The 15305-nt window shown below is 40.3% G+C and overlaps 1 protein-coding gene across 3 annotated transcripts in view; it reads left to right on the top strand.

Annotated features, from left to right (window-relative positions):
- Nucleotides 1–13596, top strand: part of PDE7B (phosphodiesterase 7B) — a 179517-nt gene extending 165921 nt beyond the window's left edge. For all 3 annotated transcript variants that reach the window (XM_048490045.1, XM_048490038.1, XM_048490029.1), the window contains 4 exons: nucleotides 6–150; nucleotides 7610–7706; nucleotides 9545–9625; nucleotides 11594–13596. In XM_048490045.1, coding sequence (XP_048346002.1) covers nucleotides 6–150; nucleotides 7610–7706; nucleotides 9545–9625; nucleotides 11594–11808 — 538 coding nt within the window. In that variant the 3' untranslated portion in view covers nucleotides 11809–13596. The remainder of the gene's footprint in view (nucleotides 1–5; nucleotides 151–7609; nucleotides 7707–9544; nucleotides 9626–11593) is intronic.
- Nucleotides 13597–15305: the final 1709 nt, after the last annotated feature.

The raw sequence follows: 15305 nt of genomic DNA, 5'->3' as shown, positions 1-15305 counted from the left end.
TGCAGGCAGGATATTGAACAACAGTTGGGATCTCTGATCTTAGCAACAGACATCAATAGACAGAATGAATTTCTGACTTGTTTGAAAGCTCATCTCAAAAATCAGGATCTAAGATTAGAAGATGCACCGGATAGGCATTTTATGCTCCAGGTAAATGCAGACTACACAGAACAGAAAACAAAAACAACGTTCTATGCTGGATGTTTTTTACATTACACCCAGTGGTGGGATTCAGCAGGTTCGCATCACTTCGGCAGAACTGGTTGTTAAAATGGTGCTTGTAAGCAACCAGTTAAATTATTTGAATCCCACCACTAGAACTGGCTGCTAAATTATTTGAATCCCACCACTGATTACACCCCAACACAAATTCCATGTTTTTACAGCTTTTGTAACATGCCGCTATATAACAGCTTTCCTTGCCATGTATTTATTGTCTTGAGAATCTAATAATAAAATCAAACACTTTGTGAGGACACTTTTTCAGTATCCTAGCTAGGACGGTCACTTGCAACTTTTGGTACAGGGATGGTAAACGCATATCATCCAACCTGGAGAACTTTAGAATCACAATAATTGTCAACCTGACAGAATGGAAAAGCAGCAAAAAGTTTTGTTGTAGAGTACAAGAAATGGGTTGTAGGGAAGGAGAAATTAAGAGAAGTAAAACCAGTTATGGTTTTGGCCATAGAAGCACAAGGCTTAGTTTTCCTAGTTTAAGAGAAGCATCTTGAATACTGGTAACAATGGCTCAATCACCATCTTCATACAAACTCCAATAAACTCTCCTGGCTTTGGTATCTAATCTTCATTTCCTATCTTTCTCCCTTTGTCTCATTTTCCATTGTTACTTTTCTTTGGGACTCATCCAGTACAACACTTTGCATTCACAGTGTGCTTTTCAAAAGAATTATGTGAGCATTTACATAGAAACATATGGGAATTTTTCCAAGCCTGAATGTAGGAACCAGATTTTGCAGAAACTGAAGATCCTGCTGATGAGGAAGTTACAGTTTCTTTGCAATGTTATCTCTTGGAATGATTGCAAACAAATCCAAAATCTAGCTTTGGCCATGAACACAATTCTGGATCTTTCTGTTTTCTGGGCTGCAAGAAGTTGTCCTACAGCCAGGGTCAATGGGCCAAACTTGATGAGATGCTGGAAGTTCCTCATTTAGATCTCCTAAGCGGTTTAAGAAAAAAAATCAGTCATATAGAGCAAGGGAGGTTAACTTCTCCTTCCCCTAATCACTTTCTCCACTTGAAAAGACCTTGTGGACAAACATATAACTTCTGTATGTATAGCACAACGAGTAAATAGCAACTCCATGGGGTATTTCATGCCAGGAAAGCAGTACAGGAAAAGTTCTCCGCCAACTTCCCCATGGCCTTGATCCAAATTGGGATCCCACATATCTGTTACTATAGTGTCATCTATAACAAGATGCAAGCAGCATTTCATATACATTTGGTCTTTGATGCCACATTACAGGTCTAGTAAATGGATTGCTAAACTGGGGTGATATAGCCTCAATTCCAAACATATCAGTGAAAATGCATTGCATCAAACTCAATTTTTATATGGATTTTACAAAAAAATTGCATATAAAGAAGGAATTGCTATGACTGCAGCTGAACTATGAAGATGGGGGAAGGAAAATGAGCAATTCTTTCCTCGTAATTCAGCTAAGAAGTCACCAAAATATATATTCATGCTTCATGCCTTCTGGTTTTCATTATGGGGAAGCAACTGATACTGTAATTTATGAAATATCTATACCATTACAGCAACTGAAATGCAGGAGAATAACTACTCTGAGCTGCTGTTCCTTTGCTTTCACTATGTAGCCTCTGGGAAACACAGTCTTTTTAACAGCATACTTTTTTTCATTTAGCCATACTGACTGTTACTCCACAGAATGAGTTGCATGCCAGGAACGATTTTACAGCCTGCAGTAAACTTTATGAACCATACAGGATTAAATCATAATGCTGCATATTCCTGTGCAGCCTTTAATGGCTAATAGTTAACTGTGGAAGAGATACAGAACACTTCTATAACAACTTAATTGCAAGCTATTAGCCCACCAGTACAATGCCAGTGTGATGCATTAAGGATGTAAGGGTTTTTTTCCCCTCTTAGCTAAGGTTGCTGCATCTTTTAACAGCTGCCTGCTGTATAACAGCAGATGAAACATTCTGTGCTACAAAGAGCTTCACCTGTGAAATTTCTGCTTTCTAAAGGCAGAATGGTTGGCGGGGCGGGGGGCGCTTTTGGCTCAGCAATGGGACTGTTTTTACCCACCTTTGTTAGCAGTACTCACTAGTCTCTGAATAATTTCTACAGTGCAATCCAGAACAGAGTTACTGAAGTCTAAGCCCAGTGAAGTCAATGCACTGTTAAGTTGCTATTTTCCAGTTGCAGAAAAGTAACTATATTAATAAATTGCTTCTTCCTTGGCTGTTCTTCAGAAGGTAATGACAAAACCAAATCTCATTCAAATTGCTTGTTCCAGCAGCGCTACCGAAATGAACTGGATCTTTGGAATAAGGTCAAAGCCATCATTATTAACCTAAAAGGTGCCTTTTTTGCTGGTTGGGTCCTTAACTAAAGGAACAACCCCAAAAGTTACTTACTCTCCAGATAGCTTTTAGCATTTACAAAAAAAGCCTAAGTAATAATTTTGTTTCAAATGGAAAATCCATTTGCAAACTACTTAAGGTATTTGCTAATGTAGAAGAGGCCGAAAGAAATGATCACAAAGTAGATATTATTTCTTCAAGAAAGTAATATATAGACTTCTCTCTACTTTTTCGTACTTCTCTCAGCCAACTCTTGTTTTTCATTAAATATGAGCAGTTTATGGCCTGCAGCATAACCATGTTTCCATGAACAATCAATCAGAAGAACAACCTAAAAAGTCCAAATGATATATGTGGCTCAGCAAGGCCACTAGTCATCAGTATTGCAGCCAGAATGCTGACTGGAATATATTGTAGGGACCATATCAGTCCAGTCTTGTTCTATCTACAGTGGCTTCAAATCAGTTTTTGGGCCTAGTTCAAAGTACCATTACCTTTTAAGTTCTATTTGGTTTGGGGTCAAAATGCTTGAGGAATATATGAACCTACCCAACCATTGCAGTCATCTTCAAAAGTCCTTGTTTGAACCTCCTCACCATCTGAAGCTAAATGGGAGCAACCAGTGGTGGGAATCCAAAAATTTTAGTAACAGGTTCCCATGGTGGTGGGATTCAAACTGTGATGTAGCGCCAATGGGGCTGGGTGGGATATGACGGGGGCATGGCTGAGCATTCTGGAAGCGGGGCATTCCTGGGCAGGGCTGTGGCAAGGACACAGCTGCTGCATCAGTCCTTGGGCGGGAAACGAATGCACACAGGCGCAGGCTGCCACGCACGCCGGTGCACCTCCTGCTAGACTGCTTCAAGTTCTGCACGCTACTGCTGAGAGGAGGGGCATAACTAAGGCAAAAATCATGTGGCAAAATCACCAATTAGTAACCCCCTCTCGGCGCACGCAAATAATTAGTAACCTACTCTTGGGAACCTGTGAGAACCTGCTGGATCCCACCTCTGGGAGCAACCTAAGAAAGGGCCTTCTTGGTCCTTGCACCAATATTATGCAGTTCCCTCACCATGGAGATGTATTATCTCCTGCCAGCAGATTCTGTTTTGTTTGGTGCTCTCCTACTGACTTTGTCCTTCTTCTTTATGTGCTACAATTGTTAGTATTTTAATTGTCTTTATGCATATGTGTATTTTTCAAAACCCGTTTTAATAGTTTTGTTTGCAGCCTTGGAGACCCTCAAAATGTTTTAAATAAAATAAATAAATCAGTATTCAAAACATGCAGCATACCAAACCCATCCTTGAATATTCTTACCTTAAACCCTGAATCTCTCTGCCCATCTCCCAGGTCATAAAGACTTCTAAGACATCAGAATACCAAAATCACCAAGTCAGCAGAAGCTGGCATCAATTTTTTCTTACTTTGCTGGCCATTTTGTCACCCCTGCCCCCTCCAGCACAAATAAAACTCAGTCATTCTTGAATTCACTGCGTCTGTTATTAACATTACAAACATAGCATGGACTCTTTTTAATTTGGAAGCTTAACCTCTGAAACAACACTTGGTGATACAAGAGGAATGTCAGACATTAATGGGTAGTGACGATCATGTTCCGGGCCATCTTCAAGGTTTTGGTTTTGACCTTTAAGGCCCTGAGCAGTCTTGGACTCATGTAACTGAGGAACCACCTCTCCCCATACTGCCTGACTAGGTCCCTCCGCTCATCGGAGGTGAACCTTCTGAGAATCCCCAGCCCAAAAGATGTCCGGCTGGCCTCAATGAGTGCCAAGGCTTTCTCTGTCCTGGCCCCGACCTGGTGGAACAAGCTCCCCCCAGAGATCAGGGCCCTGCGGAACCTAAGTGAGTTCCGTCGGGCCTGTAAGACGGAACTGTTCCACCAGGCTTTCCCATCCTGCCAGCTGGGTTAAATAATCAGGTTCTCTTAAGGCCTCCTGTGGGTCTAGATATGCAAGTCGCCATCCTGGTTTTTAAATATGTAGAATTGTTGTGTTGTTTTATTAGGTTTTAAATAGTATTTATACTGAATGTATTTAATATAAATTTGATATGGTTTTGCTTGTACGCCGCCCTGAGCCCTTTTGGGAATGGGCAGCCTAGAAACAAACAAACAAACAAACAAACAAACAAACAAACAAATAAATAAATTATATGGGACAGTTTGATCCAATTTTAAAGATAGAGGAAAAAAGTATGCAGAATATTAAGACAACATTAGAAACATTTTGTTGAGAATTCAGATATCTCCACATCAAATATGCTATGTTGGGAAGCTATGAAAGTACCCTGTTTCCCCGAATATAAGACCTATCCTGAAATAAGCCCTAGCATGATTTTTTGGGATTTTTGGAGGATGCTTGAACTATAAGCCCTACTCCAAAAACAAGCCCTAGTTACAGATTCCCAGGCGGAACTGATCTGGTCACGTGGGGGCACAAAATCACAGAAAAAAATAAGACATCCCCTGAAAATAAGCCCATATGCATCTTTTGGAGCAAAAATTAATATAAGACTTTGTCTTATTTTTGGGAAAACACAGTAGTAATTGGGGAGGGGTGTATCCAAAATATACCCAAACTAAAGAAACAAAGAAGGAAGCAGTGATATAGAAAAAGACATCAGTAAGTAAATGCCAAATTATAAAACATCAGGATGGGCCTTGGATAAATTAAATTGGATCAAAAAAAGAACTAGATATATTGGATATAAACAGAACAACTTCAAAAGTATGGTATACAAAGCAAAAATATTATGAATTTGAAAGGAAATGCTCTAAAATGGGAAATTTGGTTAATAAACCAAAAGGCGTATAAAATTCTTTTTTGAAATTTTATAAGATTTACATGCAGGGAATGCAATGCAATCTTTATTAATAGATCAATATTGTCTCTCAGCATATATTCTTAAAATAGACAGTGAAATAGAGATCTGTTAGATAAATGCATAACTGTTGAGGAAATCAATCCAGCAATTAATTGTTTAAGAAGAGTCTCAGCACGGGGCAGATTCATATCAGTATTTTATAAGCAGGATAAAGATATTTTAGTTCCCCACCTGCTCCTTTTGTATAATGAAATTATGGAGGGATCACCTTTGCCTCCTTTTTGGTTGAAAGCAAAGTTAGTTCTAATTTCAATACTAAGCAGGGACTCAGCACCAAGGGAGTGTTATCATCCAATATCATTAATGAATGCAGATTATAAAAATTTTACTAAGATATTAGCTTCCATATTGAAGGACTGTATCCCAAGATTAATAAAATTGGATCATTATGGCTTTGTCCCTAAACGTTGTATAGGTCAGGACTTCCACTTGGTTCAAAAAAAGAGAGAAAGCAGCTATGGCTTTATTATCACTGGACAATTACAAAGCATTTGATTCCATGAACTGGCAGCATTTTAAAAAGACAGTACAATTAAAAATTATGGTCTTTGCTCAAATAAGCCCCGTTTTAAAAAGGTTTTTGTTTTAAGAAATGCCAAGCCAATATAATCTTAGAAAAAGGGGACCTAACAGGGTTTGGAAATAACATTCCAGTAGGATGTAATACAAACGTATCAAATTTCAACTTTTTGCCCCCCCAAAAATAGAGACCAGATGAACAGACTCCTTACTAAATTTGAAGAACTAGTATATAATATAGAAAAGGAAAAAGGTAAACTGATAACAAAAATATATAAGATATTATTGAATCACATACAAAAACCATCACAGAAGATTTAAAAGAACTGGGAAACAGAATTAAATACAACTTTAAATGATAATGAGTGGAATAGAATATTTTATCAAGTTCCATTCAAGACATTTTTGAGGAGTGTACAACAGCATGAAGGTTGGGAACAAAAATTGTTGGCGAGGTTGTGGAGAATTAGGTACATTTATATACATATGGTACACTTGCCCTGTGATAGTAAAGTTTTGGGGACCTGTTTTTGTGGAGATAAGTAAAATTACAAAAGAACAGTTAGAACTGATGATTGAATTAGCTCTGTTAAACTTATTTTCTAATGGCAATGTGCACTGTAGAAAAAAACACTTATGTTCTTACAATATTGGCCAGGACGGTTATTGCTACAACTTGAAAAAATCCTAACCAATAAATGGCTGAGGGATGTAATATCGTGACAACAAACCCTCCATTGGTGGGTGACATTCTGTCCCCTTCCCTGCCTGCCTTTCCCCAACCCAAGAACAAGCCCCAGCATTCTATCCCTGCTGGCAAAGCAGCAACGCTTTGGTGCCCACTGCTCTTCAGGCTTGGAGAAACTCTCTGACCGCCCCCACATCCCAACAGGTTACCTCCAGCCAGCAGAGCAGCAGTGTCTTGGCAACTGTTGTTCCACAGGCCTGCAGAAGCCTTCCTGGCTCCCCTCACCCCAACAGCCCACTCCAGCCAGCGGAATGGCAGTGCTTTGGCGCCCACTGCTCCCCAGGAGTGCAGAAGCCCTCCTACCTCCCCAGCCCCTACAGACTGCCCCTGGATGGCCAAGCAGCAGTGCCTTGGTGCCCGCTGCTCCTTGGGCTCACAGAAGGCCCCCACCTCCCCTCAGCCCAACAGGCTGCCCCCAGCTGGCAGAGCAGTGGTGCCTTGACACCTGCTGCTCCCTGGGTCCTCAGATGTTCTCAACCCTCCAACCAAACAGACCGGCCCAGGCTTGGTTAAGTCCTTTCACCTTCCTCACCCCCCTCAAACATCCCCTCCTGTTACTAAGAATAGACCACATTTGCCTTACATATTCAATGTATAGGTATTGATAGATCTAACTGCTATAACAACCATGTATTGTTTGAAAAGGTACTTCTTCAACATTGTTTTTGAAGTGTGGATGTGGTAGTTAAGATCAGGTGGATTCTAATCTGGACAACCGGGTTTGATTCCCCACTCCTCCACCTGAGTGGAACCTTCATGCAACACAAAGCTAGTAGTAAACAGTATCACAAGACCTGTCAGGCAGAATCTGTTTTGCTTCACTATTTTGACCATGTTCCCCTTTTTTTTCAGATTGCACTCAAGTGTGCAGACATCTGCAATCCTTGCCGGCTCTGGGAGATGAGCAAACAATGGAGTGAACGGGTTTGTGAGGAATTCTATAGGCAAGGTCAGCAGGCTGAAATACTTTCACCTTGTGCTCTGAGACACTACTCTTAATCTGAAGTGGTAGTTATTCTCCAAACCAACACTGTCTCTCTGCATATTCATTTCAAATCTTCATTTTACAAAGTGGACTGAAATATGACCTCACTAAAAAATTAGTTGCAGTTGAAGAGAAGAAACAAATTAACACGTGCATAGCTATTTAATTGCCCATGGACAACAATGCTGATAAACTGGTATAAAAAAGGGAGGGAAGAATGTTGGAATTCCCATCAAGTAGGCAGAACTCTTTGAAATGTTAACTCCTCCTGTTTCAGTACCAATGATAGCATAAAAAAGGCTGCCATGCTGCAGCATATCAGTGATCCATCTAGTCCCCCATCCCATTTCACAATGGCTGAGCAGATATTCCAGAAGTCATGGAGACCAACAGCCTTACCTGGCTGTTGCTCTCACAAAAGGAATTTGTTGGTTTTTACATGGAAAGCCCTCAATGGCTTGCAGTTAGGGTATGTGAAGGCCCATTTCCACTAGTATTGTCCAGCCAGTCAGTTTAGATCCTCTTCCAAAGTCCTGAACTCTGTGTCTCTTGTCTTCAGAGGTGAGACAGGTGTTGGCCAGAGGCAGCTTTTTCAGAGCTGGCACCTCACATTTGGAATGCCTTCCCCTGATACCCAGTTGACTTTCACTTAGGCACCAGGCTAAAATGTTCCTTTTTAGCCAGACTTTTGACGAGGGAGTTTTTATCATTTAAATAGCCTCAATAGCATCAGCTTGTTTTTACTGGTTGGGTCTTGCTTAGTTGTAAGTCACCTTAAAGTGATATAAATTTTCTAAATTAATAAATATACTGTGATAACATCTGAGGGCATCATAAACCTATTTAGGTCCTATCAAGAGTTAATAGCCATTTTCTGTTCCTGAAAAACTCTGCTTGCCTCTACATTGTGAGAAGTCATCTTGAGAATTCATTTTTTTTATTCAGTAGTAAATTCCTGAAGCTCATTCCAATAGGTCAGGTATTTTGGAATCTTGTGCATGAATCACATAGTCCCAATTGGTTCAAAGAGGCATTTCAAACATATTATAGCATTTGGTAACATATAATTTTGTACAAATACCAATCACAATGTAAAGTATCAACATAGTGTTGCTCATCAATGTTACACAACAGTGATATTCACTCTGTGGCTCTAATACCATCCGTGGCTCATCATTTCTCAGTGTGGCACCTGTCCCATGTCCCAAGAAAGTGGGCAAGTCTATTGTCCAGTAGGTTTTGTGACTGGTAATTGGTTCCCACCTTGAAATAGCTGCTGCAAGAGAGACTGGAGTATTGGTAGTTGTGAGCCTGTCTTAGGAGCAGCCCTTTGTCCAGGAGTAGAAGTAAAGGCTTCATCCTGTTCCATACTTCCTTCCCTTCTCTGCAGCCCCTGTGTTCTCTTTTCAGTACCTGCATAATGGCAAGGAGGAGTCCAACTGGCTGAAGAAAAGACATAGGGTAAATCCAATATCACCACCATAGCAGCCACCTAGGAAAAATAGCCACTGTGTGGTTGTGGCAGTTTTACTTCCCTTCTCCACAACCAACGTGCTTTTTTCTGACAATCTTATTCTCCCACCTGAGCTGCTGTGCCTTAGCTTAGCTGGGGAGAGAACAAAAAGACTGCAAAGGAAGCAAAGCATGCACTGGTTCAACAGAGGGAAGAGACAAACCTGCATTCTCAGAGGTCTGTGGTGATTAAAAAGGTTATCGTTATATACTACCCATATTAATGCATATAAACAAAAAAAAGGTGCATCTTCAAAGTAATCAGTAAAAAATTTCCTCCTTTTTGTTAGGTGACCTGGAGCAGAAATTTGACCTGGAAATAAGTCCTCTTTGTAATCAGCAGAAAGACACAATCCCTAGTATACAAATTGGTGAGTATACTTTCTCCCATTAAACTTCACTGAATAATACAAGATGATACATAAACAGATGATGTAAAAGTAACTGCAATAGAGATTATTTGAAACAAAGTCAAATTGATTTTGCAAACAATCCAGTTTTAGTCTGTTGCAACAAACAACTTGAAAACCAAGTAGTCTTTAGTGTCCCTTTGAGTCCCATGATCTGGTGCAATGTCAGATGAGTGGATTCAAGATTTTAAATGCCATGAATGATAAAGGGTGAAAAATTTTCTGATGCTATATTTTTCTGTGGTGAATCTTCTGCTCTGCATATGTAAATATACCCCTGTTTATCTTCATGTATCAGGGCTGTTATGCTGCAAATCAATCACGTTAGATGAGCTGAATGTGGAATATGAAGAATGAATAAATTCCACTGCAAAGTTGGAGTGTTGTGGGATTTCCGAGCTGTATGACCGTGTCCTGGAAACCCCACAACACTCCAGTGATTCCGGCCGTGAAAGCCTTCAACAATAGTAAAGTTGGTTGATGAGTGGGAAGAGCAGAAGAAAGAAGTGAAAGGGAAGAAAACACAGAGGCTGCTAAGAGAAAATAGTAAGGGAAAGGCTATAGAAGGGGAAATTAAGTGACACCCCCCACACACATACACAAGTCTTTAAAGGTTTCCCTGTTTTTCAATATGTCTAATACTTGTTGGGCAACTGGAGCCTTAGACAAACCAGATAGATCTATTTACAACCTGAGAAAAGTTTCAAAGTTGCAGAAAAATTGAAGTCTAAAAAACAAAATAATACATGGGGGTTCAAAAGCCCCTTTGAATGATAAACGCAGCACCTGTAGCAGAGGTGGGATCCAACCAGTTCTCACCACTTCTCTAGAAGTGGTTACTAATTTTTTTCTGAGTGCCGAGAAGGGGTTACTAAAGCAACCTCCCTGCCCAATAGGGACTGGAGGTGTGTGTGTGCGGCGGCGCCACTGTTTGAATCCCACCACCATCGGAACCTGTTATTAAAATTTTTGGATCCCACCACTGATGTAGGTTTAAGAAATAACTCATCAGGTAGCCATTGCTAAGCAACCACATATTGTTGCTAGCATTCATACCTTGAGTGTTATCTGTAAAATGTAAGGGGAGGAAGCAGGGCCTTTTCCCAGACTGCTTTGGCCTTTGAGAGAAGATTCACTGGGATCAGATATGACAACAATAACCAGCAGTTTGCTACCCTGAGTTCCATGACACTCCCAGGCCCAGCTGCTTGCTTCCATTCAACAGAAGCCACTGCATGAAAGTCAGTGTGGTGTAGTTAGAGTTTCAGTTTAGGATCTGGACGACACAGGTTCAAATCCCTATTCTGCTGAAAATTGGGCCAGTCACATACTCTTAGCTTAGCCTAGAAATAGGATGGGGAGGGAAAGTGAGGTGAGTTTTCCTGGGAAGAGGCTACCAGGAGTTAGGGAAGGATGGAAAGCTGGATGGGGAGGGGGTGATAAAGATAGGTTGGCTGATGAGTGGAAAAGAAGTGAGGATATTATGCCTTTCAGCGACAGGAAATATTGCGTAAGGTGGAAATGTGATTAGTAAGTCCTTATGGATCTCCTGCTTGTAGATAACATTGCTAGTTAAATCTCTAAGCTAGTTAAGTTTCTGAACGAGAGCAAGAGGCTAGCCACTAATATAGACAATATAGTTGCCTGGTTAATATGGATATTCAAAAGAGCTCTGGGAATGGCAGAATGCCTTTTCATTTTGCCTATTTTCTGTTGACTTTAAAACAGAAGTAATATTGCCAACCTAACAAAAATAAATAACTTTAATTTTACAATATACCCGTACTTGAGCCCTGGTGCCGCAATTTGAATATCACCAGAAAACAGAAAAACAGCTTATAGCCATAATGTCAGGCTCTGTGCTTGGTTGCTGGTTTAGCAGGAAAGTCCACTTAGTGAATGATGTAGTTGCTTCATGTCTTTCCACAGGCTTTATGACCTACATTGTGGAGCCACTCTTTGAAGAATGGGCAAATTTTACTGGGAACACACCCTTATCAGAAAACATGCACAATCATCTACAGAGGAACAAGGCCAAGTGGAGGAATTTACTTCACAAACACAGCAGTAGCAGGAACGCTGACCATTCGGGTCAAGGAACTGAAAATGAAGAACAGACTTTAAATGAAGGAGAAACCCCGTAGTGGCAGCTTAGCACTTTGCGCTGTAGTGCCACCCCCTTTCACAACTGTGAACAAAATCGTAAGGGCCCATTGGGCCATCCTTAACCAAGCAGGAAGGGAGGAAAGCGGGGAGGAAAACAGGAGATATGGGAGTTCTCCCCTGTAAAACCCACGCCGCATCTGGGTTTGATGCTAAAGCTGAATCTCACTTCCTCATCTTAATAGCTGAAGCCATTCATCACTTCTGATCATGAACTGCTTAAATGGGAAGTTTCATTCAGTAGTGCTGAAGCTGGGCCAGTAAAGTGGGTTCCAACTGCCAACAGGCTTCAAGAGGACAGGAAAGACCAGTGCAATCTTGATTACTGGTTTCATTCTGAGTCATAGTGTGACGTGGCTCTCTGAATGAAGGACTGGAGTCTTCAGTCTGGCAGCTGGGCTGCACATCAAAATTACTACCAGCATTGTCAGACCTCAGCAGAAATCTGGCCACACAGAAGAAAAAAAAAGCGTCTCATTTTAAATAATTAAAACCTTTTTAATTTTTTGTATTTGGTGCACTGGACAAATTCTAGAAACCTTGAACTAAGGTTATTCTGTGTACTCAAAGCTTTTTCATGGTAGTGCCCATTTTGTTAATCATTTCATGCCACTTTAGATACAATTGACATTCTTCTCACGGCAAGAACAGTTTTCCTAGCAAATCAAAGGGAAGAGTTGTACAGTCTAAATGTTTCCAGATGTCTCTTTGGATGACTGTATCTGTGATCTGTTTATATTCACACATGTATGTCTCCTGCATATATAAAGCGCTACTGATTCCCATCCAAAATACTGAAGTATTATGGGAAAGCTATCTGTATAAACAATGGCACTGTGAACAAAATACTGTTAGTTTTAGTATCTGTCGCAGTTGTAAATATGTTATAGACGATTAATACTTTTGTTTGCAGATAAAGGCCTTAACTTTTAGCATCCTTCACTTTCTGATGGTTACCAAACTCCTGTCCTTTCATTGTGGCTTGCTTTCACTTGTCCAACAAAAGGTTAGGTAGGCGTGGTACCTACCAAGGAAATCTTTTGGAAATATTCATATACATTCCTCTTCATTTCTCTTGTCTAGCAAAGATGCACCTTGATACAATCACCTACAGTAGAAAACTGGAATCTAAATTGACGTCCACAGAAATGTTAAATTACGCAGAAACAGAGAGGCAAGTTGCAGGGTCAGAATGGTCTTGAATTGGGCATTAAGGAGTTAGAATAATTAGAATATGTAAAAATCAGCTACTCAGATGAACAACTTTTAAGGCATCTGCCTCATTTGTAAGCAGATTTGGCTTTATCAAAATGAAGAAAAATGTTCTCCCCTTTTTCCTTATTACTAGTAAGAGCTACTTAGACATTTCCTCTCCATGAACGTTATTCTTGAAAAGAGATAGCTAATCACCGAGCTAAGTTGTTAATTCTGGTCCAGACATTTTTCATTAGTGTTATCTTGTTGCCTTTTGGTCAAGTGAGGTTTTTGGGTCCAAGTCTAACTCATTACAGTATTCATTCAATCTCATGCAGCATCCTTGTTATTAACATAGCACTATACTGCCAGATCCATCTGGGAACATTTTGGCTTCCATTTTTCTCACTGGTTTATTATTCTACCTGCATCATTTGCAAACAGGTGATGGATGATGCAAAGGGATTTGGGGCAGGAAGGTTTGAAAAATGTCTCCAGCATAGGAGTGTAAAGTAGCACTTAAGACACTTAACATGTTACTGCATTACTAAGAATAAAAAATCTGTTCCCACCAAGGCAACCCTTTTCCTTTAAGTGATGGACAGGAATTGGACTCATCTTGGCTTCCTGTTAGTTCAGTTTTGATAAATATGTTGGATATGCAATAAGCAAATATACCATATACAGCATATACAATTCTAATCCAGTGTCAAGCTATTGACTAAAAATCATGTTCTTGGGACACAATTGTGTGGGGGGGGGGGCGGAAGGTATCACTGCAACTGAAAGATCCTGTTTTCAGTAAATATAAATTCATCTTAGTTTCACATAGTAGAATTACATTAAAGCGAAAGCATTATGCAACTACAGTGAGGGAGTTTATGCTATGTGTGCAATCCATATAAATACATGCTAGCCTAAACGTCATTATATCATGTGAACACTGAAAAGAATTAACTATGTGTTAGGCCATGGAAAACCTAGTTCTTATTAACTGATATAAATGAGATACATCATTAACATTATGAAATATTATGTACTGTCTGAATCAGAACACATGAAAGACATAAATTCACAATGGTGCAAGAGTATATTGATTTCCTTGGTAAGTCAAATAGTTAATTATTGTGCACATAAAACCTGTATGTACTTTTAAACTATTTTTTCTTTTGGAAGAAATTACATGGAGCTTGAAGTATAAAACTTTATTTCTAGAATCCAATGGCCATTTTCTTGCCTGAGGCAAGGGTTCTTTCTGAAGGAAACTCAACAAGGCACGTTGCTGTGGAAACACAAATACACTTCAAATGCAGAAAAGGGGGAAAACACAGAATACGTAAGAAGGTTCTTCTGTCCCCTCAGTTGCTGCGGGCTTCTAACAGCAGCTCCAGCAAAGCCCTAGTGAAGGCCACTTGCTACTATTCCTCTACATTTTTTACATTTGGTTTAGGAGCGAGCAACCTCCTAGCATTGGTATCATTCACCAGGAATGCTAAGTCAGGTTCTAGTGCTTGCACCTGAATCTCTTCATTGCCAAGGGAAATTATCCAGCAGCCACTGGGATGGAACCTACCGTAGCTGCTAATATGCTGTAAGCTAAGGTTGGTACTCTGACAACACTATTCCCTAATCTTCTTTGAGGGGTTCTTCCACCATGGCACTGCAACATGCTTCAAGAAATTCACAAGAGTTGGGCAAGGGTTTAATAGCTATTGCACAACCCCATTACAAGTTTGTTGAGACATTTAGATTTTCTTAAGTTACAAAATGGTGCTTCTGTGGTTGTGAAGCATTCAAAAACAAATTTGTTTGTGTGCAAAGCAAAGCAAGTAGCTTCCATACTTCCATACCACTTCCATATTCTTGTTGCAGCCTGCTGAATCCACACTGGCTGGAGGGAGAAATCTGGGGAAAAAGCCTTATCTGCTAAAGAGCTATCCTGCTGGTGCAGTGGTTCTCAACCTTCCTAATGCTGCGACCCTTTAATACAGTTCCTCATGTTGTGGTGACCCCCAACCATAAAACTGATATATATAAAATATAAAAAGACCATTTTCCGATGGTCTTAGGCGACCCCTGTGAAAGGGTCGTTCGACCCCCAAAGGGGTCCCGACCCCCAGGTTGAGAACCACTGTGCTGGTGAGACATCAACTCTGGATCCAATTACGCCTGTGGCAGCTTTTTAAGACTGGCTCATAGAACTACAAGCTGTTCATGTCTCATCTTCTCTGCTACTAACAGTGCCAAACTGTAAAGTGTTCAGTTGTTAAGGTAGCACTGTTGA

Source organism: Sphaerodactylus townsendi, linkage group LG01, assembly GCF_021028975.2.
Source record: "Sphaerodactylus townsendi isolate TG3544 linkage group LG01, MPM_Stown_v2.3, whole genome shotgun sequence".
NCBI lineage: Eukaryota > Metazoa > Chordata > Lepidosauria > Squamata > Sphaerodactylidae > Sphaerodactylus > Sphaerodactylus townsendi.
Note: the sequence above shows the minus strand (reverse complement) of the source record. Positions and strands in the feature narration are given on the sequence as shown.